Raw genomic sequence first — 24,572 nt, 5'->3', positions numbered from 1 at the left:
CATCAAGGCTTCGCTTTTGTCCTTTAAAAAAAACCAATAACCATAATTAAAAACATTGTTTATGAACGAAAGTCAAACGTCCATTCCTTCTTAAAGTGGTAGTCTCCAATATTCATTTGAGGATTTACATTCGATTAAAACTTAAACTTAACCCCAAAAACTTTGTTGTTTAATCAGAGATAAAACTTGCAGTTAGCACATTAAACTTACTCAACAGTTTTTAGTTTGAGGTTCTGCTCTCTCATAAAATTTTGATCAAAAAAAGTTATTAAGTGCAGCAAATAGGGGACAAAAACGCAAAAAAAAAATAATAATAATAATAATTTGGATTTTCAGTTTTTTGATTTAGACCCACAATTTCGGAAAAATAGGTCTGCTGTCTTAATTTCTGTTTCAGGCAACTTATTGCTTTCAGTTGAAAATTGTTATATTTAACGTCAAACAAAATGGTTCAAATGAGATAAAATTTGTTGATTCACCTGAAAAATGGAAAGTTGACAAGAGAGTTTCAATGGCGGTCTCTTTTTAGGGATTTGGAAGTTTCAGTGTAGGTTAAGGTTGTTACTGGTTGTTAATGAAGATAATAGTATTTATAATACAACTTACCTCCATTGATGTTCACTACTTTTGCCTTGAAAACTTCGGACTTGTAAGTCGTAAGACCTTGATCTCCTGTCCGATGTCAAACGGTCCTTTGGTTTTCACACGGCCAACTGGCACCTCTTCCTGCACACCTAACCACTTGGACGCAAGCCATTCGATGCAGACAGTTTTTGACATGACGACGATGTTAAATTGAAGAATCTTGCGAGCAAAGTGAAGACTTACAAAAATATGCAGAGTTTAAATGGAAAGTTATCCTTATTAGACGTAGACAAAGCTTATTATGGCGTTAGTTTGATTGACCTACATGTACTATTGGACGCTTTTAAAGTGCTTAAAGCAAATCACAAAGGTATTTGCCACCCGCAGCGATTTCTTTAATACAGAAGGATGATCACAATGCGTGCAATGGTCTGTTGCTAAGGGTATTCGTTGCTAATCAAGTGCCCCCACTGAAATTTCCCCCACTGAAAGTGCCCCCACTGAAAGTGCCCCCATGCATTGCTGCTTCCACATCATGGCTCTTAAAAGAATTGAAAATTTTGAGCACCTTTTCCAGAATCATCTAAAGGTAGATATAAGCCATTTGCAGAAAAGTCCCCAAAAACAGAAATCTGTAGCAAAACGGCCTCCTAAAACAAGCGACAGAAAGCAAGGCCGCCCATCGGTGAAGGGAATTTTTCCAACCGGTGTCGATTCAGCTCGAAACTTCGTGGACAACAACGGTTTCAAGGCCCATCGAAGGCGTATCGAAGACACAGGAATTTGTGGGTCTACGATTCCTCAAATCAAGGCTCACCTTTTTCAGGCGGTTCCAGACTTGGAGACACACAGACCGAATCTAGGTAAGGTTTATACAAAAACTAACATTCAAATGCAATAATTGAAAGTCGGGATCCTGGTCGCTTTTACATGCTCTTACTGAAACATTTAAATTAAATATTCACGTTCAGATATCTTAAGCCTGAGACCAAGCCCGGACGATGAGTTAAGTAAACTACCAAGCAACGTGTGGAACACTTTGAAGTCTTTGAACCTCTGCAAGAGCAAGAAAAAACGGACTAAACGTGGTAAGCGTGGTGGAGTGAAGCACCAATATGCCTTCACACAAAGAATAGACGTTATTATTTCACCATGTAGAACACAACGGCCTTGGGTTATATCGTCCTGCCTTCTACAACGGACCTCAACAATCTCATTTCTGTTAAAACTGTAAACCAGAAGTCAACGGCAAGCCGATCCCTTACACTTCCATCATTTACCCTTTTAAACGCCAGATCACTTGTCAACGATCCTGAATATTAATAAAATAGACATTGCAGCAGTCTCCGAAACCTGGTTTCCAGCTAACATTGACACTAGCCATTTTGACATCCCTGGCTTTAACTTGTATAGCAGACCAAGGAAACACAAGAGAGGAGGGGTTGTTGCCCTCTATGTACGGGAGAGTATACAAACAATAAATCTGCAGATCATTAACGTACCGGATGAACTTGAAGTCCAATGGATTTGGGCGCGACCCCCACGTCTACCAAGAACAGTTTCTGGGCTTTTAGTTGCCGTACTCTATCACCCACCATCATCACCATACGATGACTTACTTATTGAACACCTTGTTACAACACTGGACACGCTTCAAATAAAATACCCATCGTCTGGTATAGCCATCCTTGGTGACTTTAACAAACTCGACACTGATACCATCAGTCGGTTAACTGGCTTGGTCCAGGTTGTTAATGCTCCTACAAGAGGACAAGCCATTCTCGACAAAATCCTAACTAATTTAAAGAGTCACTACAATGTTCCCCAGATAACTTCACCCATCGGTTTGAGTGACCATAGCACAGTCCTGTGGCTTCATTTTAACTACTCTCACAAGTCTAATGCCATCCAACGCCGGACTGTTCGACCGCTCAGAGATTCGGATAAACGTCAGTTTGGACAGTGGATCACAAGTTTCGACTGGAATGATGTTATTGCAGCCCCAACAACGAGTACTAAAGTAAAAGAATTTTACCAATCTCTGCAGAAAGCCTTGGATAAGTACTTTCCTACTCGTACTATCACTATTCATAACAGTGATAAGCCGTGGATGACTCCTGAGATTAAAACTCTTATTGTTAAAGGACAAAGGGCTTTTAACTGTGGTAAATTAAATCTTTGGAAATTACTTCGTAATAAGATCATTAGACTTATCAAGTTCGCCAGGTCTGCATTTTTCAGCTCTAGTGTTTCAAAGCTTAGCATTAGTAACCCTAGGCAGTGGCACAAACAAATTAAGAAAATGACAGGTGTTAAGTGTAAGCAAGGTGTTACTCTACCTGGTAGAGATTGCTAACAAAATAAACAAACAATTTACCTCCATTGCTGTTGATATTCCTACTCTAGATCTCGATAATTTACCTGCTTACTTACCGTCTGCATCATCAGTCCCCACTGTAACACCTCAAATGGTTTTTAACAAGCTGAAAAAGGTCAAGTTAGGTAAATCTGGAGGGCCAGACTGCCTTCCACCACGCATAATTAAAGAGTTTGCCTATGAGTTATGTTTTCCTTTGGCCAATATTTTTAATTGTTCTCTTTGTGAAGGTGTAGTTCCTGAAAATTGGAAAAAGGCTTTTGTTGTACCGATCCCTAAGACTAATCATCCAACCATTGATACTCTGCGCCCCATCTTACTCACTTGTATTTTCTCTAAGGTGTTCGAAGAGTTTGTTGTGGAATGGATCCTTAATGACATACAGTCTTTCATTGACAAATTTCAATTTGGTTCTTTGAAAGGATCCTCTACATTTACATCCCACTGTTTGGTCAAACTCCTGGACGATATACATTGTGTTCTTGATAAACCAAATAATTTTGCTGTGTTGATAGCCACTGATTTTAGTAAGGCATTTGATAGAGTTGACCACAACTTAGTTTTTAATAAATTTATTAAGCTTGGGGTCAGAACTTCCTTAATTCCTTGGCTATGTGGATTTTTATCAGATCGTCTTCAGGCTGTTAGATATACATTGTAAGGGTGATATTTCTGATTGGGAGAGATTGCATCTGGAGTTCCCCAAGGAACAGAAATTGGGCCCATTGCCTTTTTAGTCATGATCAATGATTTTGTTCCTGATCTTCCAGCGGTCAAACATTACAAATATGTCGATGACCTGACTTTAAGTCAGACCCTCTCTAATCCTAACGAGAGCTCCAACATGCAAAATGTGCTTAATGACCTAAATCAATGGACTGATCTGAATAAAATGAAACTTAATCCCGCCAAATGCCAGTACATGAATATCAGTTTTCAACGTAACCAACCTGATCCACCCACTTTTGACATTTTAGATTCTCAAATTAATCAAACTGATTGTTTGAAATTGTTGGGTATTTATGTACAGAGTAATTTGAAGTGGGATTCCCAAGTGAACAACATGTGTGGTAATTTTAACAGTTGACTGTTCTCTTTACGCCAGCTTAAACGTTGTTTTATTTCTGTCAAGGATCTGTTAACTGTATGTTATGTATGTCCGACCCACTATCGAATACGCCTGTCCTGTCTGGTACTCTGGACTTACTAAAACACAACTCATAACCCTTGAAAGGTTACAAAAAAGGGCTTTTCGTATCATTCTGGCTGGTCAGCCAAATACACCAACTTCATATGTGGAAATATGCCAATTGTTCAGTTTACCTACAATCACTGATAGACTGAGCAATTTATTTGTAAATTTTGGTAAGACCTTGTTTGAATCTGAAAATTACAGGCACTGGCTCCCACCAAACAAAAACAACAACTTGCGGAATGCCAACAAAATGTGCCCCCCCAAAATGTAGAACTGGTCGTTACAAAAATAGTTGCATTCCATCCCTTGTCCAAGCACTCAACAATTGATTTTTGTTCACTCAGCTGGCTTGCCTTTTGTCCCCAACCCTTCGCCTTGTTCCTTTAATGTGACTTGCTGTGCAATTTTTTGTTTTATCTAATTTGTTACTGGCACTAGCCAGTTTGCCCTTTAATGTATAAAAACAAATTGTAATTCTTAATGTTTTTTGTAATTTTTAAACATTTCGAATTTTAATGAATCTCTGTATTTTAAACTCAATTCAGCTTGTAGCTGCGATGTTTGAATGTCTTTTAATAAACCAATAATAGAAATATTAAAAAATATAAAAAATCCCTGCCAATCTGCCTGGCGAACTCCCACCTTGCCAGCAGAGACAATTGAGTGCTGATGAACGTGTTGCCAAAGAGAAAACTGTTTTCGAAAACGATATGGCCCGTATTAACCACTACTGGGAGAACACTAAATATGCCGATAAACGCATTGCTTTGTCTGCCATACCAAGTGGGTCAGATGAAGGACCATTCAAAGATTTTGGACAGGTACATGCTGCAGTGCGTCATCAGCTACAAGGTTGCGAGAGGTCCGCTCAGTGTATGACTAATTTTAATTTGTCATGCGACATATGGATTGGCGCATTGGCATGGTCTTGTTTGCTAAATGCACCAATCCAGCATGTCAACAATGCGTGTCCAATTCACCTGTAAATGATGAGATGCTGCAGTGTGTACGGAATTTCCCAACCACGAAACCTTCTTCCAGTCATCCTGGTCATTTCTTGACATTTCTTGAAGCTTTGCACCAACCCAGGGACTTGCCCTGTGAACACATGCCTTTGGCCCTGTGAACACATGCCTTTGTTCCAGGACAAGAACCTGGGAAGGTGTGAAGCTGGTTGTAAATATGTATTTACAAGTAAGAAAGACAAGGATGACCACCGGAAGAAGGTTCATCCTCATAGATAATCTATTCCATTTTCTTTTTTATTTGTTTTTTATACCAGATAATTTGTTTACTTACTCCTGTTATAACTGAACGAGTAGGGTTGAACTACTTGTTGTTTTTGGTTCATTTTAAATGCTCCATCTGATTGTTGTTGGGTTTTTTAGTGGTTATATTTTATATGTTTTTATTTAAATGCAAAATAAAGCAAATCTGCTTTATACTACCAAAAGTTCTGTTTTTGTACATTGTACAGCAGTTTACATAGCAATTTACGAAATCGGTTACTTCTATGTTTTTTAACTTGATTTTGCATTCGAAAAAATATTGGTAGGGAGGGAGAGGTTGAAGTGCTGGTTTTGTCTTTAATTTATTACAACTGTATGACATTTTTTTGTGTAAAAAAAGAGCAGATTTCATTCATAAAGAGCAGATTTCATTCAGGCGCTGTCGTTACTTTTTAAATCTGATATTATAATTCGTAGTATTCTCATTTTATATGTGGTGCGTTTTGATAGAACTGCATTTATTAGGTGACCTGTGGTTCCATTTTGACTATTGCGCAAGTATATACTGTAATTTTCGGATTATAAACCGCGGTTTCTACGTTGATTTTGAAAAAAATTGAACTGCGGTTTATTCTCCGGGCGGCTTGTTTGCCGACGTATAAATATTTAAGAGAAAAAACGGCATTTTTTAAAAGAAAGATCGTTTGTAAAATATTTTAAATAATGTTTAACAAAAACCTGCCTGTGTGATGACACACACGCTACGTCCGTCCGTTCGTCGTTGCAATATCTGTTGTGGATCCTCGTTGTGGGACTACAATAAAAGTGAGGGAGAAACACAGGCCAACCACTTTTCTTTAATTCCCTTATTGAAAGACCCATTTCAACCTTATTTCCCGTCTACTCCAATGTTTAATAAAAGTGAATCCCCTGTCCTTGTGATTACGCAAACAATAAGGTAGCGCATTTTGTTTCATTACTACCGCTATACAATAAGATGAGGGAAAAACTTTGTTATTTATTTCTTTTATATTGTAAAAAGGAATTTTGTTAGGAACTGTTTACATGTTTAAAAAATGTTACGATATACATTGTAAACAGAAACAACAGTCATAGCCAATACTCTCTTTTGTGTTGTGTAAGCCCTGAAAGGACTGTTTGGTTTTGGTTTTGTCAATTTTTAAAATTGTTATTGGATTTTTTCAGTATCACAATGATAAACGTATTTTTAGTTGTAACTTTCTTCAATAATTATCCAACACAAACAATAATGTGGTCCCGCAAAGGGGGTGCTGCCAGCTTACAAAAAGAATGCTATCCTATAATAGATCATTTCAATTACGATCAATAGTGTAAACTTCAACACATTTCCACTTTAATTACGACGCAACTCCCACATTGTGGCAGCTATACAAAACTGACTGATGTACCGCCCGCCTGTCACTGCACATCGCCACAAAGAGGACCGCAAACAAGCACTGCCCCTTTGTGTGTACGCATGCTGTGATTGGCCGTTTGATGATTGGCCGTTGATAGTTCCATTCATACAATCTTGGCTAGACTTCGGAGGATCGAGTAGAGCGGCTGCCCAGTCTAATCAAACGTGAACAACTTTTGTCAACAGAGGGCGATGGGATGCAGGGCAAAGTTCAACTATTTCTCGGTGTGCATTGTCGACCGATCTTTGATTCACAGAGATTTTGTTGCCAAAGAAGTTCACAAAACATGGTCAACACAACCGATCATCAAATCGCAAATTCTTGAAAAGGGTTGTTGATGGAAAAAAAAAGGTAAAATTCAGGACTGATAGTGTGAGATAAAAAATCACCGGTAACGCGGCAGGTTTGCGTACTTCACTTCCGTGTTTTAAGGTTAGTTTTTTCATGTTTTTATTTTATTTTGGTCGTGGTTTATACAACATCCTTCTCTCTCGGCTCAAGAATCACCTTGGCATAGAGGACAAGGCCCTAGCATGGTGTAAATCGTATCTCTACAAGTATCTCTACAATAGAACTCATCATGTATTTATTGGCACCGCGATATCCGAACCTGTTGATTTAAACTCCTCTGTGCCACAGGGGTCCGTTTTTACCATGTGTGCAGACGACACTCGGCTATACATCACGTTTAAATCTTCTCAAGAAACGCCAATGCATCCATTGCAAGACTTGAGAAATGCATCCATGAGACTCGACGTTGGACACAACAAAACTTCCTGAAGTTAAATGATGATAAGACAGAGTTCCTTCTATTTGGGTCACGTCAACAGTTAAATAAGGTTTCAGTGCCATACATTTCCATCGGTGATGCTCGGATAGCTCCCTCGCTGAAAGCTCAGAACTTAGGGGTTATTTTTGATTCATCGATGACACTTCAACCACACATCAAAAACATTGTTCGTCTATCATCACATTCACATCAGGAATATAGGTAAGATTCGCAAGTACTTGGACCAAAGTGCCACTGAAAAGGTCATTCATGCATTTGTTACTTCTCGTCTTGACAACGGCAATGCTCTTCTCTACAGCCTTCCTAACATCCAGATTTCCCAACTTCAACGGCTCCAAAATACAGCTACCCGCATTGTGACACTGTCTAGAAAATCCTGTTCTATCACCCCCATTCTGAAACAACTACCTACACTGGCTCCCTATCTATCAATGAATCATCTTCAAGCTGATGCTCATTGTCCACAAAGCTTTTTATGGCAAGGCTCCCACCTATATTTCTGAACTGCTTCATGTTTACACTCCATCAAGGAATCTTCGATCAAGTTCCATGCTTCTCCTAATGTTATGAGACCCTGCGTAATGCATGTGCACACGCTGTCAATCATTTTATTTGTGTAAGTCCGTTGACCTACTGTGGGCGGCGCTTATCTGTTATGAAGGATCTAGAATAATCTAGTGTAGTACTTTCTAGAAAACCACACACAAATCCTTTAAATACGGGCTGTGAGAAATTTTCGAGAGGACACATTACGCAAGACTGGTGGAAGCTACGACTTCTGTGATTGTGATACAACTCGTTGAAGGAGCTTGTGATAGAGTTCGCGTTTGACCGAGTGCAGTTAAAGAGCGTATTTAGATTCCGGAAAGGACATTTTCGAACTTAGTCTACAGTTCGGTATTTTGGGGCCTTTTCCCCATATTTTGTGGCGGGTGTCAGATTGTGTACCCGTTGTTGTTTCGTCTTCTTCTGGACATTTTATCGGAGTGAGTTTACCCCGTGATAGCTCATAGTCACATCGGCAAAGAACTTATTTATCGCCCCTGGAGCTGATCGTTTAAAGCCAGTGTTTGTGTTCCTCACCGTATCTTCTGTTGCTGTCGACGTATTAGCCCGTAAGATACTTATTTTGTATAAGAACCATTTGTTAATGTACATTTGATTTAATCAATCATTGTATATTTGTTAAACCGAATCGGTAACTGAAGTGGTTGATAGTTTTATCATTAAATCGCTTTGTTTCTGTGTTCTTATACATCAGTGTCACCTTGTTTGATTTCTTTGTTGCATCTGAGGAAATTCAGGCTTTTTGAGTGATTTATATTCACGGATAGTTTGGAGTTTTTTGGATCGTAACACTAATTTAAACCCAAGTTTCGACACTCATGGGGTGGCATGTCTTTTCTTCAGCTGCGCCACGCATCTGGAACTCTCTACCATTTAATCTTCGATCTTGTCTTTTTTTCACAAAATTCAAATCTCTTCTCAAAACTCTCTTCTCAAAGTCTCCCTCTGAACCAGCTGGTCTATTCTACCAACTTGGGATGAACCGTTTACGGCATGAATATCCGCCCAGGTTCAATCTCAGCCACCACAGATGTGAATGGCATCTTTGCTGGCTATAGTTAGACCCTCTCTGCAAGCTCCACTTGGGTCAATGAATGGTTCTCCAAGTAAAGCATATGAAAACCAGCCAGCGTCAGCTCTGCCAGGCGAACCGCGAACAGCGTGAAAAGCATCTCGGGTTCATCAAAGGCCGCCACAGATGCGAAAGTCATCTCTTTGGCAATACCCATTCTACTACCTTCTCAGGAAGAATCGTTTACGGCATGAATATCCGCCCAGATTCAATCTCAGCCACCACAGATGCGAATGGCATCTCCGCTTGCTATGGGTAGATCCTCTCTGCAAGCCTTGAGTACATCAAAGATGATACGAAAGGCATCAAAGGCTCAGAACCATGTGCCAGAGGCTAACCAGGTTCCAATTCGAGCTCACCAAACAAGGAGCATGACTACATCTTTAGCTCTCTTTCAGGGGGCGACCATTCCAGAGATTGTGCAGGATGCCTGCTGGGAAAATCTCTTAACATGCACATCCCGCTTCCTGCGTGATGTGCTGCAGTCAGACGGTCGCATGGACAGACAAGTTCTACACAGTCAACAGCCCAGAGACACAGTAAGTGTACCGTCTTGACCTCTTAAGAGCACCTCAAGCACAGCATACTGGTATGTCTTAACATCTCGTGTTTTTCATTTGTTTCCGGCATAATGAGTTAAGACTTGTACTCTCTGGGCACTACACTGCATGTCCTGTTACCTCCCTATATTGCGGCTTAACGGTGCTACTCTGCATTTGTAGGTATCGGAGGTTACGTATTTTCTGTAATTTCTGAAAATCCACGAGGATTTTCTATTCTATATGAGAAAATACTCTGTGTCCAGTGTCTTTAAAGTGCGAGAAGTAAAACTTAAAAATTACACACAAAAAAGAATAAATAAATGGATCATTCCCGCGATGGCTAAAAAGGAATATAAACAAGGCACTTAAACAGGAAACCAGGTGTTACTGATTATATAGGGAAGCCGTATTTGTGTGTGCATACAGGGTATTTGTTGTAAGTCTTACTTAAAGGGATCTATAATACAATATATACTGAAATGTAATGATTATTAATTAGGGATTAACAGACTTCACTGGGTGGTATTATGACCAGGTTGGTGGCTGGCCCTGTTAAGGGACCGAGCCAGAGGCGAGGTCTGTTAACAGCGCCAGCCACCAACCAAGATCATTATTCCCATTAATAAATACCTTTTTTAAACAATATTAACGGCTAAAATTGTAAAAATGTTGTTACTTTTCTCTCGGCGATACATCGAGACATGTTCAGGGGCCATCTTTTAGCTTTTGATGGTTCCCGTCTCCTAATCACATAACTGATACTTTGAGACCAGGGGTCAATTTCACAAAGAGCTAGTCCTAGGAGATATACAAATTGCATGGATAGTCCTAGGTAAGGACGAGTAACTGGTCCGAACTCGAGATAAGACTGGTCCTAACTCTTTGTGAAATCCACCCCAGTGTCTCTTTAAAAGCCCCCTTACATGGGATCAAAGGAGGAAAATGATTGGACGATAGCTGTTCTTTGTTCGTTAACGTGCGCATGAGCTCTGTGGCCATGTATCATGTCGCTGTAAACAAGACCATATACCGATGTGTGTTAGCACTGTATACTCAGTACTTTCCCGAGTCCTGTGAAAAAAATATCACATGACCCTTGCAATTCTAGAGCAGTGTCTTACCTACTAGACTACCGAGGTTGCCCGGTAGCTAGAGGCAGTTCGAATCCTATGTTTTCGCAGCGGGTACCGCATTGATAATAAGAGATGTTAAATTTGCAAAACAATACCAAGCCATTACTCTTCTAAGTCGGTTCCAGCTGAAGTATTTAGTCAGCAACCTGTCTATTATCGGGGATGCTCCACAAGACTGCTTTGACTTCTGGTTCATCCGCATCAACTTGAAAGCAGCTCCATACACTTTTGAATTACAAAGCACTTCCGTCTTTGACCCGTTGCCACGTCACGTGACATCTGATGACATCATCATGCTGCCATTTCAATATGCTGACCATTACATCAATACCTTTTATATCCCTGAAAGTTTCATTGTAATCGCTTATTTGGAACATTGCAAAACAGCGCTTACGAATTTCAGTTCTGAAAAATACAGATAAATAAAATTTAAAAAATTACAAAATTAAAACTTATACAAAAACAAGAGCTGTTTGCAGCTAATAATAATAGTAGTACTGTCTTTTTTAAAGCTTGCATATCCATCACTCAGTGATGCTCAAGGCACTTTAACATTTAGTCCGTTCCTGCAAGGTACGTGAGACTTTGTTTGAATTATGAGACCAACTCCTTTTGCATTGACCCAAGTAATGGTTTACAAGCCACTGTGGTGCTATATGTTCAGAAACACCTGAGTTTGAATTTGGTGCTTTTAACCACTAGACCATCACATGCAACTTGCATATTATGTCTCTGAACTTGGGCTCCCTTTTATTTTTATATTAAAATCACATATTGAAAAACAATCTGATTTCTTTTTGTTAAGGAGTGGGCAAGGTCTTCAGGTCCCTGAGTCTTCTTTTCCACACTCTGCCAACAGTGGTGATGGTGGTGATGAATATACAAGCTCTGAAGCTTCAGAGCTTGACACACTGGGAACGGTTAGTCTAAAACTTAAATTAATCTTTTATCATCTTACATTTTTATATTGAAACAATATTGGCAAAAAAGGTAGATTCAACTCTTGAAAACAACTTGTACTTTTTATTAATAATTTCTGGGAGGTAATATTTCTATGGAGTGTGCTGTAGTTTTTTTCTTCTTAAAAACCTTTTTTTGTCTTAGAAAAGATGATATGTTTAATTTTTATTTATTTTTGTCTGTTATCAGATTCCAACATGGATTAAAAAAGAGTTAAGAGATTCTGCAACTGTTACAGAGGAGAATGATGCAGATGACAGTGATGATGGGGGGAATACAGAAGAACATGTTGAAAATGACTTCACTTTAGCCAGTATCAAAATCAACAAAGATCTGAAGTTGTTTAATGGTATGAAAACTTGTTTATTAAGGAGTAACAGTACAGGATTGGTGGCTGGCGCTGTTAACAGACCAAACCGAAGGCAAGGTCTGTTAACAGTGCCAGCCACCAACCAAGACTGGTTCGAACACTGTTGATCCCATGAAAGATGCCATGTCAGAGTTTTTGCCCCAAACATTAAAAAATAGATTTTTTGAGTGAATGGTATTTCAAAGAGTATCACCCGCTCTAACGGAAAAAAGTTTAACTTTTACTTTTAATGGTCAGGAACCTTGACAAAAATTTAAAATGTCTCATTACCATACCCTCTTAGCCTTTACAAGTGGTTATGAGCTTGTTCACCGTATACGTCCGGCCGTCCGTGTTCAGTGGAATTGTTAAAGTTTTTGTTTTAAGTTCAGTACATTGAGTTGAGTTGTTTTGGGTATGAACCCGCAAGCCAAAGTGAGATAGTTATATATACTTCACAGTAATTTTTTTGTGATTTTCAGCTATGTTCTCCAATAATGTTGAAGATTTTTAGAAGAATTTTTTTTATTTTTTACAAGTTGTTGGAATAAAACAAAATGTTAAAGATTTTGGAATAATACAAATTTTAAGGGTCTACTTCACTCTACTTACCTGTAGAGCGAATACTACAATTGCTATGTTCCCTATGCTGGCAGGCAAATAGCTAAGAGTTTTACATACAATAGCGCCCTCAAGAGTCCTATCCCCGAGCCCTGTGACATGCGCACCACGTCGGCGTCCTCTTTTTCTCTTAGCTGGCAAGGGCATCAGACGTGACTAGTTTTCTGTCCCGAAATCCAAGTGAGTTTGATTGCCCTTTTTAGCTTGTTAGAGTGATTTTTAGCGGTTATCTGGTAGAAACAGGATAGTTAGTAGAGTTGTTTCTCTAGAGAGAGATAATTATATGAGTTCCTATAAAAAATCTTGTCGCCATAGGGGGGACCTACATCCCTCTGAGACAGCCTGAGTCCTCGGGGGATTGCGGCGGTGACATTACGTCGGCACCCAAGCAACCCCCCAGTCGATTCCACGCGTCTGGGTCGACCCGTTGATTACGGTGCGGTCCTCTTATGCGTGGCCCGCCTTCGGGCCCTATGGCTCCCGCTTACCTGCGGGTGAACTCTGGGCCCCCATTGGGGTTCTTAGGCACGCCTCGTATCCTACGCCCCTGTAGACATACGATAGTTTGCGTATACCCATCGCCTACTCGGTGCGAATCTATGCAATTGTAGTATTCGCTCTACAGGTAAGTAGAGTGAAGTAGACCCCCACCCCACAGAGATGTGGGTGGGTCTACGAGCGAATACTTACCTGTAGAGCACCCTCCCTCCTTCCCCATTATACGAACTCTTGAGTACTTAGGCGTTTAATGCTTGACGAAAAAGAGGACGCCGACGTGGTGCGCATGTCACAGGGCGTCGGGCATAGGACTCTTGAGGGCGCTATTGTATGTCAAACTCTTAGCTATTTGCCTACCAGCATAGGGAACAATGCAATTGTAGTATTCACTCTACAGGTAAGTATTCGCTCGTAGATCCACCCACACTTCTTTGGGGTGGGGGTTTGTTTCAGGCTCAAACATGACATCTTGGTTTTAAAGAACCAAACTCAAACTTAAATCTTATATGAGGTTTTTCCCCTCCGGACATATTTTTTCCTGAGCTTGACTTCCTTCTCCAAAGCCCAAGAAGATAAAATTTGGTACTCAAGGAGCTACATGGGAACACTACACAACTCTTCAACGCTTCAACCATTCAACCCAACCTCAACTGGTACTCTTTCTCGGTGGATTGTCAAAGTTATACTACCAAAGTTATACTACCTCTGCTGCCCAGCAGCGGGGGTCTCTGCCTGGTCCTGCAGTTCAACCAGTTTTATCAGGCGAACCATTGACGGGAGCACTTAGTAACCTCCTACATGTAGGTTCACACTCAGCCATACCACAGGTGCACCTACATTGTAGTACCTAACTCTGGCACGGATTACACCCCCTCATCAAGCTGCTGCTTCAATTCTAGCTCACCAAACAACTACATGTAGTATGAAATGGGGGCTTCTGCCTGGTCCTGCAGTTCAACCATATTTACCAGGTGAACCGTTGGCGGGAGCACTTCATAGCCCCCTAGGTTCATACTCAGCCATACCACAGGTGCACCTAGTACCGAACTCTGGTACGGATTACACCCCCTCATCCAGCTGCTGCTTCAATTCTAGCTCACCAAACAACTAGTTTGAAATGAGGGCTTCTGCCTGGTCCTGCAGTTCAACCAGATTTACAAGGTGAGCCGTTGGCGGGAGCACTTCATAGCCCCCTAGGTTCACACTCAGCCATACCACAGGTGCACCTAGTACCTAACTCTGGTACGAGTTACACCCCCTCATCCAGCTGCTGCTTCAATCCTAGCTCACCAAACAATTACATGTAGTATGAAATGGGGGCTTCTGCCTGGTGCTGCAGTTCAACCAGATTTACCAGGTGAACCGTTGGCGGGAGCACTTCATAGCCCCCTAGGTTCACACTCAGCCAAACCACAGGTGCACCTAGTACCGAACTCTGGTACGAATTACACACCCTCATCCAGCTGCTGCTTCAATTCTAGCTCACCAAACAACTAGTATGAAATGAGGGCTTCTGCCTGGTCCTGCAGTTCAACCAGATTTACCAGGTGAACTGTTGGCGGGAGCACTTCATAGCCCCCTAGGTTCACACTCAGCCATACCACAGGTGCACCTAGTACCTAACTCTGGTACGAGTTACACCCCCTCATCCAGCTGCTGCTTCAATTCTAGCTCACCAAACAACTAGTATGAAATGAGGGCTTCTGCCTGGTCCTGCAGTTCAACCAGATTTACCAGGTGAACTGTTGGCGGGAGCACTTCATAGCCCCCTAGGTTCACACTCAACCATACCACAGGTGCACCTAGTACCTAACTCTGGTACGGATTACACCCCCTCATCCAGCTGCTGCTTCAATTCTAGCTCACCAAACAACTAGTATGAAATGAGGGCTTCTGCCTGGTCCTGCAGTTCAACCAGATTTACCAGACGAGCCGTTGGCGGGAGCACTTCATAGCCCCCTAGGTTCACACTCAGCCATACCACAGGTGCACCTAGTACCTAACTCTGGTACGAATTACACACCCTCATCCAGCTGCTGCTTCAATCCTAGCTCACCAAACAACTACATGTAGTATGAAATGGGGGCTTTTGCCTGGTGCTGCAGTTCAACCAGATTTACCAGGTGAACTGTTGGCAGGAGCACTTCATAGCCCCCTAGGTTCACACTAGGGAAACATGCAGCAGGCAAGGAGTTCCAAATTGGAGTAGCTCTTTGTTCTACATCTCGGCACAGCCACAGTATAAGGATGAGAACAAGCAGAAAGCCTGGTCTCACGATCAAACACCCTGGAAGGAGGAACAAGGTTGGATAGACTGGGGGAACATTTACTATGGAAATATCTGTTAAGCAGACAGAGGCTGGCTACAGACCTTCGGTGAGAAAGGGGTTATAGTGTAGATCTTAACTCTTCTCAAACCAGGTTAACAATGCGCTTCTGCACTTGATCTAGTAAAGATAAAAGGCTGGCAGAAACTCCAGCCCAAATATGGGAACAGTACTCCAGGAGGGGATGTATAGTTGTCTTGTACAGGTATAGAGTAGCCTCAGGAGGTAAGAACTTCCGAGCTCGGTACAGACAACCTACTCGCATGGAACCACTCTTGGCGATACCTAAGATATACACCTCCCAACCCGAATTACTGGAGATGTCAAGTCCAAGCAAACGAAAGTGTGATACCTCAGGCAAAGTCGACGAACCCACATGAATGGAGGGAAATGTATCATCTCTAGAGTGAGAAAGGGACAGTAGTTTAGTTTTCTTAGAATTGAAGGTTACGTCTTACGCGTCTTATCCGCAGGAAAATATGATACCAGCGAGTTGTTTCCCCACTTCAATGCATTGTCTAAATCATTGTTGAGTGAGGCACCCACCCCACCACGGGAAGTGCTAGAAGAGTTGGAGAGTAGAGTAGTAGAGAGTTGAATCATCAGCATACATGGCTAGCTGAGACAAGATTACATCAGGTAAATGGTTTATGTACAGAAGAAAGAGAGAAGGACCAAGGACTGAGCTCTTTGCAAGGACTGAGCTCTGAGCTCAAGCTACAACTTGTGGTTGTAAAGGAAGGCAGAAATTATAGCTAACATTCTACCCGACATGCACTTTCGCAAACCTTGGCCTGGGCTCCAGCTGCGTACACATTGGAAACGCAGCTATGCTTTTAACCTGAATTGTTAGAGCAGCGCGAATTGCACGCCAAAGTTGGAACATCAGCAGAACTTTTAGTTAGAAGTCGTGACAGTATTTTTAAGTTTCCGGAATGGTGCGTTTTCCTTTTAAGTTAACACTGTTAAGTTACCCTCACTCAAATCGGCCTGTTAACTTGACAGCCCCGTGGTGGTAAGTTACCACCCAGGTAAGTTACCGGCTGTTCACACTGGGACTTAATATCGATAAGTTAACAAGTTGCAGCAGTTAACCATTGAAGTTTAATGCGAACACTGCTATATACCTGTTATATACCTAATTATCAACACCTAACTAAAAGCAAAGTCATCATTGCGATGATATAATTAACTGCCACATATACATTTTTACAATCTATTTACATCATTTGCTTAAAAAGTTACATTACAGAATTGGTAAGCAACAAAAATTGTCTATTAGGTCACAGATTTACATTTAAACTTACACAATCGGTCTAATGATGACGAAAGTAGAAATCATCCCTTGAAAATATTTCTGTTTGAAATGTCATATTTGATGATAAATAAATAAAACTAATTTCCAGTTTACTGTTCAGTGAGCGTTTTATTCAATTTTTTGTTATCGATGTCATGCAAAATGTGTAATTGGTTTTTCACACTATTTTCTCGTGACCTAGATGGCCGATCGATCTCAAACTTTTTCAGGTTTGTCTGCAGTTTATGTGTATGGTGGATTATATAAAGTACTGACACTGCCAGCAACTTTTTTGTTAGCAAGAACCTATTTTGTAATGTTCCTTTAACATCTATGAAACTATAGTTGATGTCTTCTGTTTTAGGAAATAATCAAATCGAGAGGGAGAGTAAAGGACAAGTGGTTGTTAAAAGTAAACTTGGACAGTCATCAGATCATCAGGTAAATTTTATTTTTAAATTTCTAAATTTACCAGTATGGGAGGTCCTTCGTATAATTGGGACAGGGCTGTGGTATACCTCAAGTGGCAGTTGGATAATACATGTACAATGTAATATAGCCTCACTGTTATCACATCAATTTCATTCTAAATTTCACTGCAATATTAAACAGGTACCTAAAGGAACTGGACACTATTGATAATTGTCAAAGACCAGTCTTCACACTTGGTGTATCTCAACATATGCATCAAATAACAAACCTGTGAAAATTTGAGCTCAATTGGTCAACGAAGTTGCGAGATAATAATGAATGAAAAAACACACTTGTCACACGAAGGTGTGTGCTTTCAGATGCTTGATTTCAAGACCACAAAAGTTAGTTCTGAGGTCACGAAATCAAATTCGTGGAAAATTACTTCTTTCTCGAAAACTCCCTCACTTCAGAGGGAGCCGGTTCTCACAATGTTTTATACTATCAACCTCTCCCCATTACATGTTACCAAGTGAGGTTTTATGCTAATAATTAGTTTGATTAATTACCAATAGTGTCCACTGATTTTAAGCAAATTTGTTTTTGACAGAATGCTATTTGATTTTGTTACAACGTGTTTTTTACCATTTAACTTTAATTTTGATATTTGTACACTTCTGAACTTTTCACAATTATCGAAAGAAAAAAATCTTTAAAAATCAGGCCCCAACCGAAAGGTTTTGAAAAACTAAAAACACTTCTGCCATTGACAGCGTGCGTCAAAATGACAATGACATCATGTTTGAGAGTTTGCTTTGTTATACCTCGACGCTGCAACAAAGTGGCTATACAAATTGGAGCTCCCAACTATGACGTAATGAGTTATGACTAAACAGAGCTTTTTGCGAATCTTTCAAAAAAAGCTGGATCAGGGTATTTGAATTGTTTGTTTACACAGTTAAAATCTATTGATAGTCATATGACTCGATTTCCTTATTGATTGAAAACATTTCAGCAAAGATCACGATTTGCCATTTTCGTCTTTAAGGAAAGACCAACCAAGTTATCAAAAGCTCCTTACCATTGTAATTTCAAGCTTTTGTAACCATTAAACATGTTAAACTTATGTAATTTATCTTTCGTGGTATGTTGTGTCCGAAATGTATCATAGGCCAAATTTCATAGATTATGAAAGCACAAAAAGTTCTTAGCAAAACTTTTATTTAGCAAAAATAATTATACAGCCAGAACACCGTACAGTTGCCATCGCTGCGATTGGTACCCCTGTAATTTCTTGCTTAGCCATGAAATTTGCTGCTTGAATTTTCTGCATTTAAGCTCAGTTGTCTAGTGGTAGACATCTGCTTTGGCAATGCAAAGGTCCTACATGTAGGTACAAACCCCACCTGATTGGTTTGCATGTGAACAGTGCTTAAAGCGGGTTTATGGCGGTAAAGTTAAATGAAAGAAGAATAAGTATGTTATAAAACAAATCCTACTGATTCTAAATAAAATATGACAAACAAAACGACAAACCCAGCACTGTTTTGAACGCCTCCTGACCCATTATGAAAACAAACAAATTAAGATAATGAGTGCGTGTGACCCCAACACGTCACTGACATGACACAACGAAAATCATGTGACGCGGAAGTAATCTGTACATACTACGTACTACATTGTAGTACACAATGCACTGTCACAGTGTTCGGAGTTCACTCGACACACGCTGCAATCGTTTTATGCAATATTCCTTCTACTTTTAATGCTGGATTGAGTTGTTATTGTACAATTTGGCCATCAAAGTTAAGTGTAAATGGTACAAAATGTCAGTATCGTGTGTCATCCTGGGTGGATGCTCATAAGGCGAAAAATGCAGACGTATTTTGGTTGACTTTTTTTCAAAGAACGGGGCACAGCGAGCATGAGTTTGACTCGTAAACAACACACGCTCCGACTTCTGATTTACAAGTTCATCATAGGCCTATAATTTGCTAAGCACACTTTTGTGATGATTGCGCGGTCAAAATTGTGGATTATATGAAACGAATTTGTCTTGGTTCCAGAGGAAGAGACCCAGAGAGAGAGAAAGCGAGCAAGGGTATGTACACTTAATGCTTATTTCGTTATTTTTTCATTTCATTTAAGTTTTTATTTATTTGTATTTTATTTTATTTTATTTATTCATTTATTTCTTCTTCTTTTTTTGAGAGGGAGAGGATGGGGGTGGTCGATCATATGTAGAAAGAACCATGTATGATCAATTTTAGTGAGATACAGTAGTTGTTTATCGGATTGGATGTCATTTAAGCTGTGAACTTCCATTTTGTAAGTGTACAAAACAAATATCTTTATGTTTTGTTACCTAATTAAGTAAGACAGATAACCACAAAGCTTCCAATAACCCAAACAGCCATATATTAAAATGTGTTGTTGTTGTTGGCCCTCTAAAAATTTGGTTCTTAATCTTTAGTTGTCCATTAATTTGTTCTCATTTTAAACGTTAAACAGGTATTCAACAAGTGGAAGATGAATACAGTGAGCAACTCAGAGATTTGTCTGAACCAGAAATACTGGTTGGATGTGAGTAATAATCAACAATCTCAAATCATTAGTATGTTGCTTTAATAACAGCGCACTGCATTTTCCATTCCCATTGCTATCAATTCTGAAAGTATTTGGTGTTGATTTTTCTCCCAGCCTAACTGTCACATCCCGGAATTTGAGATAAGCCAAAACGGGACACAACCTTTGGTAGACAGGGTAAAATCAAACGCATTGTCCACAAATTCATTTACGAATGAAAGAAGGAGGCTCCACCCGCTGAACACCAAGTCATTCCCGTCTCGCTGTAGTCTATATCAACTCTTTCATTTCTTCCTTCCCATCTCTCTACATCCCTCTCTCCCTCTCTCTTCTCCCATGTGCGGTTCTCCCTTCATGGGTAATTTGGGGGTTTCCTCTCCAAAATTGGGACCCTGGAAAGAACACATAATAACACCTTATTCCTCTGCAATATTATATACAAAAACTAATACCAATGGGCGACATCTTAATGTTTGGAAAATGCTACTCACTTAGTTTCAAACATAAGCCTACGACTGTTCGGTGAACACTTATCGTTTTGACAATATTTAAAAAATAAAAGCTCCACTTAGTTGTTTTAAAGGAAATTCTTCTTTAAACACAAACTCCAAACTACATGTACTTGATATCAATTTCTAAATCAAACAAATACTTTCTCAAATTAAATTATTAAACACAACAAAATATGATTACTTACAGCTGTAAGTAATCATATTTTGTCGTTCTTTCGATCCTGGCCTAGAGTAGTATGCCAACGAAACTGCTTTTAATGATCAGTTGACATAATATTATTTATGCCGTACTTGACGCTCTAGGAGCACTCATTTGCTCATTCAATATATACCTCTATAGAACTTAATCTGGAAACTGCTCAGTTCTCAATAACTGGCTCTAAAATATCGAGGGTGACAAACACACCGTCCTCTCCTCAGATATCTCAAGTCGCAAGTGCCCACTCAAATAACATTTGCTCCCAACAAAAATTTATGAACCCGTGAAAAGGTGTACCCTGTGACTCCAATGTATTGTTACCAAAGGGGTGCATAATGAAACAGAAGCACTACTGGCCCCATATTAATACAGCCAATCACAGACGATTCTATTAACTTTACGTAACTCCCATTCTTTAAAATGAAGTCTATGAACTTTACAGGCCCATTGGCCATAAAAACCAAAATCATGTTACTCTTAAACGGGTGGTTAAGAGCATCGAATTCAAGTTCTGCTGCAGTCACCGGAGTGTGGGTTCAAATCCCGGTCGTGACACTTGTGTCCTTGAGCAAGATACTTTACTATAATTGCTTCTCTTCACCCAGGGGTATAAATGGGTACCTGCGAGGGTAGAGGTTGATATTGTGAATGAAAAAGGCTTTGGAGCGATATAAACTGTTGCCCAGGTTGTATACTCCCAAGGGAGCTGAGAAACATTAAAAGGGATGTTATAGGCCCTATGACCAGGGCACTAATGTAAAGCGCATTGATACGTGTAATATTCGGGAATAACTGGAGAGTATTCAAGACAAGATGTCTGCCTTTATGAGCATGTTAACATGTGCTTTAATATGAACACTTGAGGGCGCTATAACAATAGTGCGGAGGCATTATCCTACATCTCCCCCCAAGTACAGATTGGTGTACTTTAATCCCAAAAAATGTTCAACAAAGTCCAAGAGTGTCCATGAAAAGATCTCTAGAGTCCATGAATCATGTACAAATGTTAACGCTTAAACTTTAATAATTTTAAAAACCAAAACAGTAACTAGAATTTTTAGCAAACAAGACAACTGGAATAACAACTTCAAAAAATTCTGCATGGTTTTTATGCAGAGAGAGCATAAACTTTCCAACTCAATTTTTTAGCCTGCAATGTTTTTAATGCAGCTATTTGCTTTTTTGGGAACGTTTTTTGTTTTGTTTATAAATCAAGGCGGTTAGGCGGCTTCACTAAATGTCCTGATCGGGTCGTCATCACCGCTGGTGGTGGAGTACTCGGTGGTGGGGACAACGACGGAGATTGTTTCTCTGGAGAAGTGGATGGAAGAAACTGCTGCATTGGAGTAGGAAGTACTGTCTGCGTTGTTACATCAGAGGCTGGAGACAGAAGTGCATCTGGGTCGGGTGTTTGAGGGGTGTGGTCTGGTGTGGTGACGAGCGCTTATCGATTGTGGCGAACTGTGCCAAGATGGCTGGGATGATTTAGCGAGGATAGTCCCTTGGCGGTTCTGGTCTCGGATCCAAACTGAGTCACCAGAGTGTAGTGTTGGTAGAGTCGTAGCACGGTGACGAAGATTGAAGTTGTGCTGTTGCTTTGTGCGTTACGCTTCTTCTTTCTGTCTGATCGTCTGGTCCTGTTGAGCTTTCGGATGTAGATTTGATGGAAGGATAGGCAGGGTTGTCTTTAGTTTCCTGCCCATCAATAGTTCGCTCGGGGACAGGCCATTTTGAAGTGGGGATGAGCAATACACCAGAAGGGCAAGGTACGGGTCTGTGTTCTTCTTAAGCAGCCCTTTGATCGTGCGAACTGCTCTCTCGGCTTCCCCATTTGCCTGTGGGTTCCGTGGGGAACTAGTTGTGTGGATGAATCCATACGTCTTTGCAAACTGGAGGAATGAGGCTGAGCTAAATTGTGGCCCATTGTCGAACATAATCACATCTGGGATTCCGTGTACTGCAAAGATTTCCTTCAAGGCTTGGATCACAGCAGCTGAGGTTTGGACAGATGAGAGAGACTTGATTTCTATCCAGCGTGAATAGTAGTCAATGACGATGAGGTAGATTTTCCCTCGATACTCAAACAAATCCTCACCCAGTCTTTCCCAGGGGCGTGACGGGAATGATGCTGGCATGAGAGGTTCACGCTGTTCTGGTCGATGCTTTGCACAGGTCACACATTTGGAGATCATGTCTTCAATACTCTTGGAGAGACCAGGCCACCAAACAGATGTGCGTGCTCGGGCTCGGCATTTAGTGATACCAAGATGGCCTTGATGGATACGATCAAGTATATCCAATCTCATGGATCGTGGGATAACAATGCGATCATCATACAGAAGAAGATCATCGAGGATAGAGAGATGACTTCGGTTTTCCCAGTACTGGCGCAGTAGTGTGGATCTGTGTGCATAATTCCTCGTCTGATTTCTGTGCTGCAACTATTTCGAGTAGACGTTGCGAAGTTGCTGGTAGTGAAGTCAAAACGTGATTACAGAAATTCTCTATTTCGGATATCAGAGCTGTGTCGGTTTCATCTGGTGTACCAACAGGAGCACGGGATAGTGCATCAGCAGTAGTCTGGAGCTTTCCAGGAACATACTGAACAGTCGGACTAAATCTCATCAATCGAAGACGAAACCAAGAATACGTGGGGGCATCTTGGAAAGTTCCTTTGTCTGAAGGAGAGACACAAGTGGTTTGTGGTCTGTCTCAAGAGTGAAGTGGAAACCGAGGACATAGTCAGAGAACTTCTCACAACCCCAGGTTGCAGCTAATGCTTCCTTCTCGATGACTGCATATCGCTTCTCCGTGTCGGATAGAGAACGCGATGCGTAGCAGATTGGGTGACGTTTCCAATTGTCTTGAGTCTGAAGCAGACAGCGCCAATTCCAGATGAAGAAGTATCCGTGGCTACAAAGGTTGGACGGGATGGTTCATAGTGAGCCAGGACTGCAGATGAGAGAAGTAGATCTTTCACTTGTTGAAAAGAACTTTGCTGGGCTTCCCCCCAATACCAGATTGTGTCTTTTCTGAGCAACTGGCGTAATGGCTTGTTAATCTCTGCCAAACCAGGGACAAATTTGCTGAGTTGGTTGACCATTCCCATGAATCTCTGAAGCTCAGTGATGTTGGATGGGACAGGATATTCTGCGATGGCTGTAGTTTTGCCTTTATCTGCGTGAAACCCTTCTGTGTCTATCACGTGGCCCAAGAACTTGATGGAGTGTTTGGAAAACTCACATTTTTCGGTGAGGGTGAGACCTGCGTTATGTAGTCGTTGCAGGACTGCTCGCACACGTGCATCATGTTCGAGTTGTGTGGCACCATGAATGAGAGTGTCGTTCATATGGCAGACGACACCGTTGAGATCAACAAGAATTTGAGACATGGCTCTTTGGAAAATCTCAGGTGCAGAACTGATGCCAAAAGGTAGCCGGTTGAAGCAATATCAGCCTGAAGGAGCGATGAATGTAGTCAAGAGTGTGGATTCTGCATCAAGTGTTATCTGCCAAAACCGCTCTTTGCATCTAGCTTAGAAAATATTGTACTTCATCCAAGCTTCGCTAGGCTCTCATCAACTGATGACATCGGATGAATTTCTCGTAAGACGCTCTTGTTGAGGTTTGTGAGGTCGACGCATATGCGATTGTTACCGTTTGATATTGGAATGACAACCAGGCCGGAACACCATGTTGTTGGCGATGTCACTCGAGAAATAACCCCTTGTTTGAGCATGGATTGGATTTCCTTTTCCACTTGTGGTAGTAGTGGGTGGGGCACTTTTTTTGGTGTGTACAAACATACTGGCTTGGTGTCGGGGCATAGTGTGATATGGTATGGCGTCTGAAGTTTCCCAAGGCCAGTGAACAACCCAGGGAAT

General features: G+C 40.8%; 1 protein-coding gene across 6 annotated transcripts in view; it reads left to right on the top strand.

Moving 5' to 3' along the window:
• LOC139936943 (uncharacterized) overlaps positions 1–24,572 on the top strand; it is a 212,923-nt gene that overhangs the window by 158,145 nt on the left and 30,206 nt on the right. For 4 of the 6 annotated variants that reach the window (XR_011786037.1, XM_071931792.1, XM_071931791.1 and 1 more), the window contains exons 22-24: positions 11,735–11,849; positions 12,079–12,238; positions 17,346–17,422. Coding sequence is in view for 3 of the 6 variants with exons in the window: in XM_071931792.1 (XP_071787893.1) it covers positions 11,735–11,849; positions 12,079–12,238; positions 17,346–17,422 (352 nt within the window). In the remaining 3 variants the exon portion in view is untranslated. Of the gene's footprint in view, positions 1–11,734; positions 11,850–12,078; positions 12,239–17,345; positions 17,423–19,458; positions 19,494–19,903; positions 19,976–24,572 lie in introns of all 6 variants that reach the window. The other 2 variants (XR_011786039.1, XR_011786038.1) reach the window with 1 other exon arrangement.

This window comes from Asterias amurensis, chromosome 5, assembly GCF_032118995.1.
Source record: "Asterias amurensis chromosome 5, ASM3211899v1".
NCBI lineage: Eukaryota > Metazoa > Echinodermata > Asteroidea > Forcipulatida > Asteriidae > Asterias > Asterias amurensis.
Note: the sequence above shows the minus strand (reverse complement) of the source record. Positions and strands in the feature narration are given on the sequence as shown.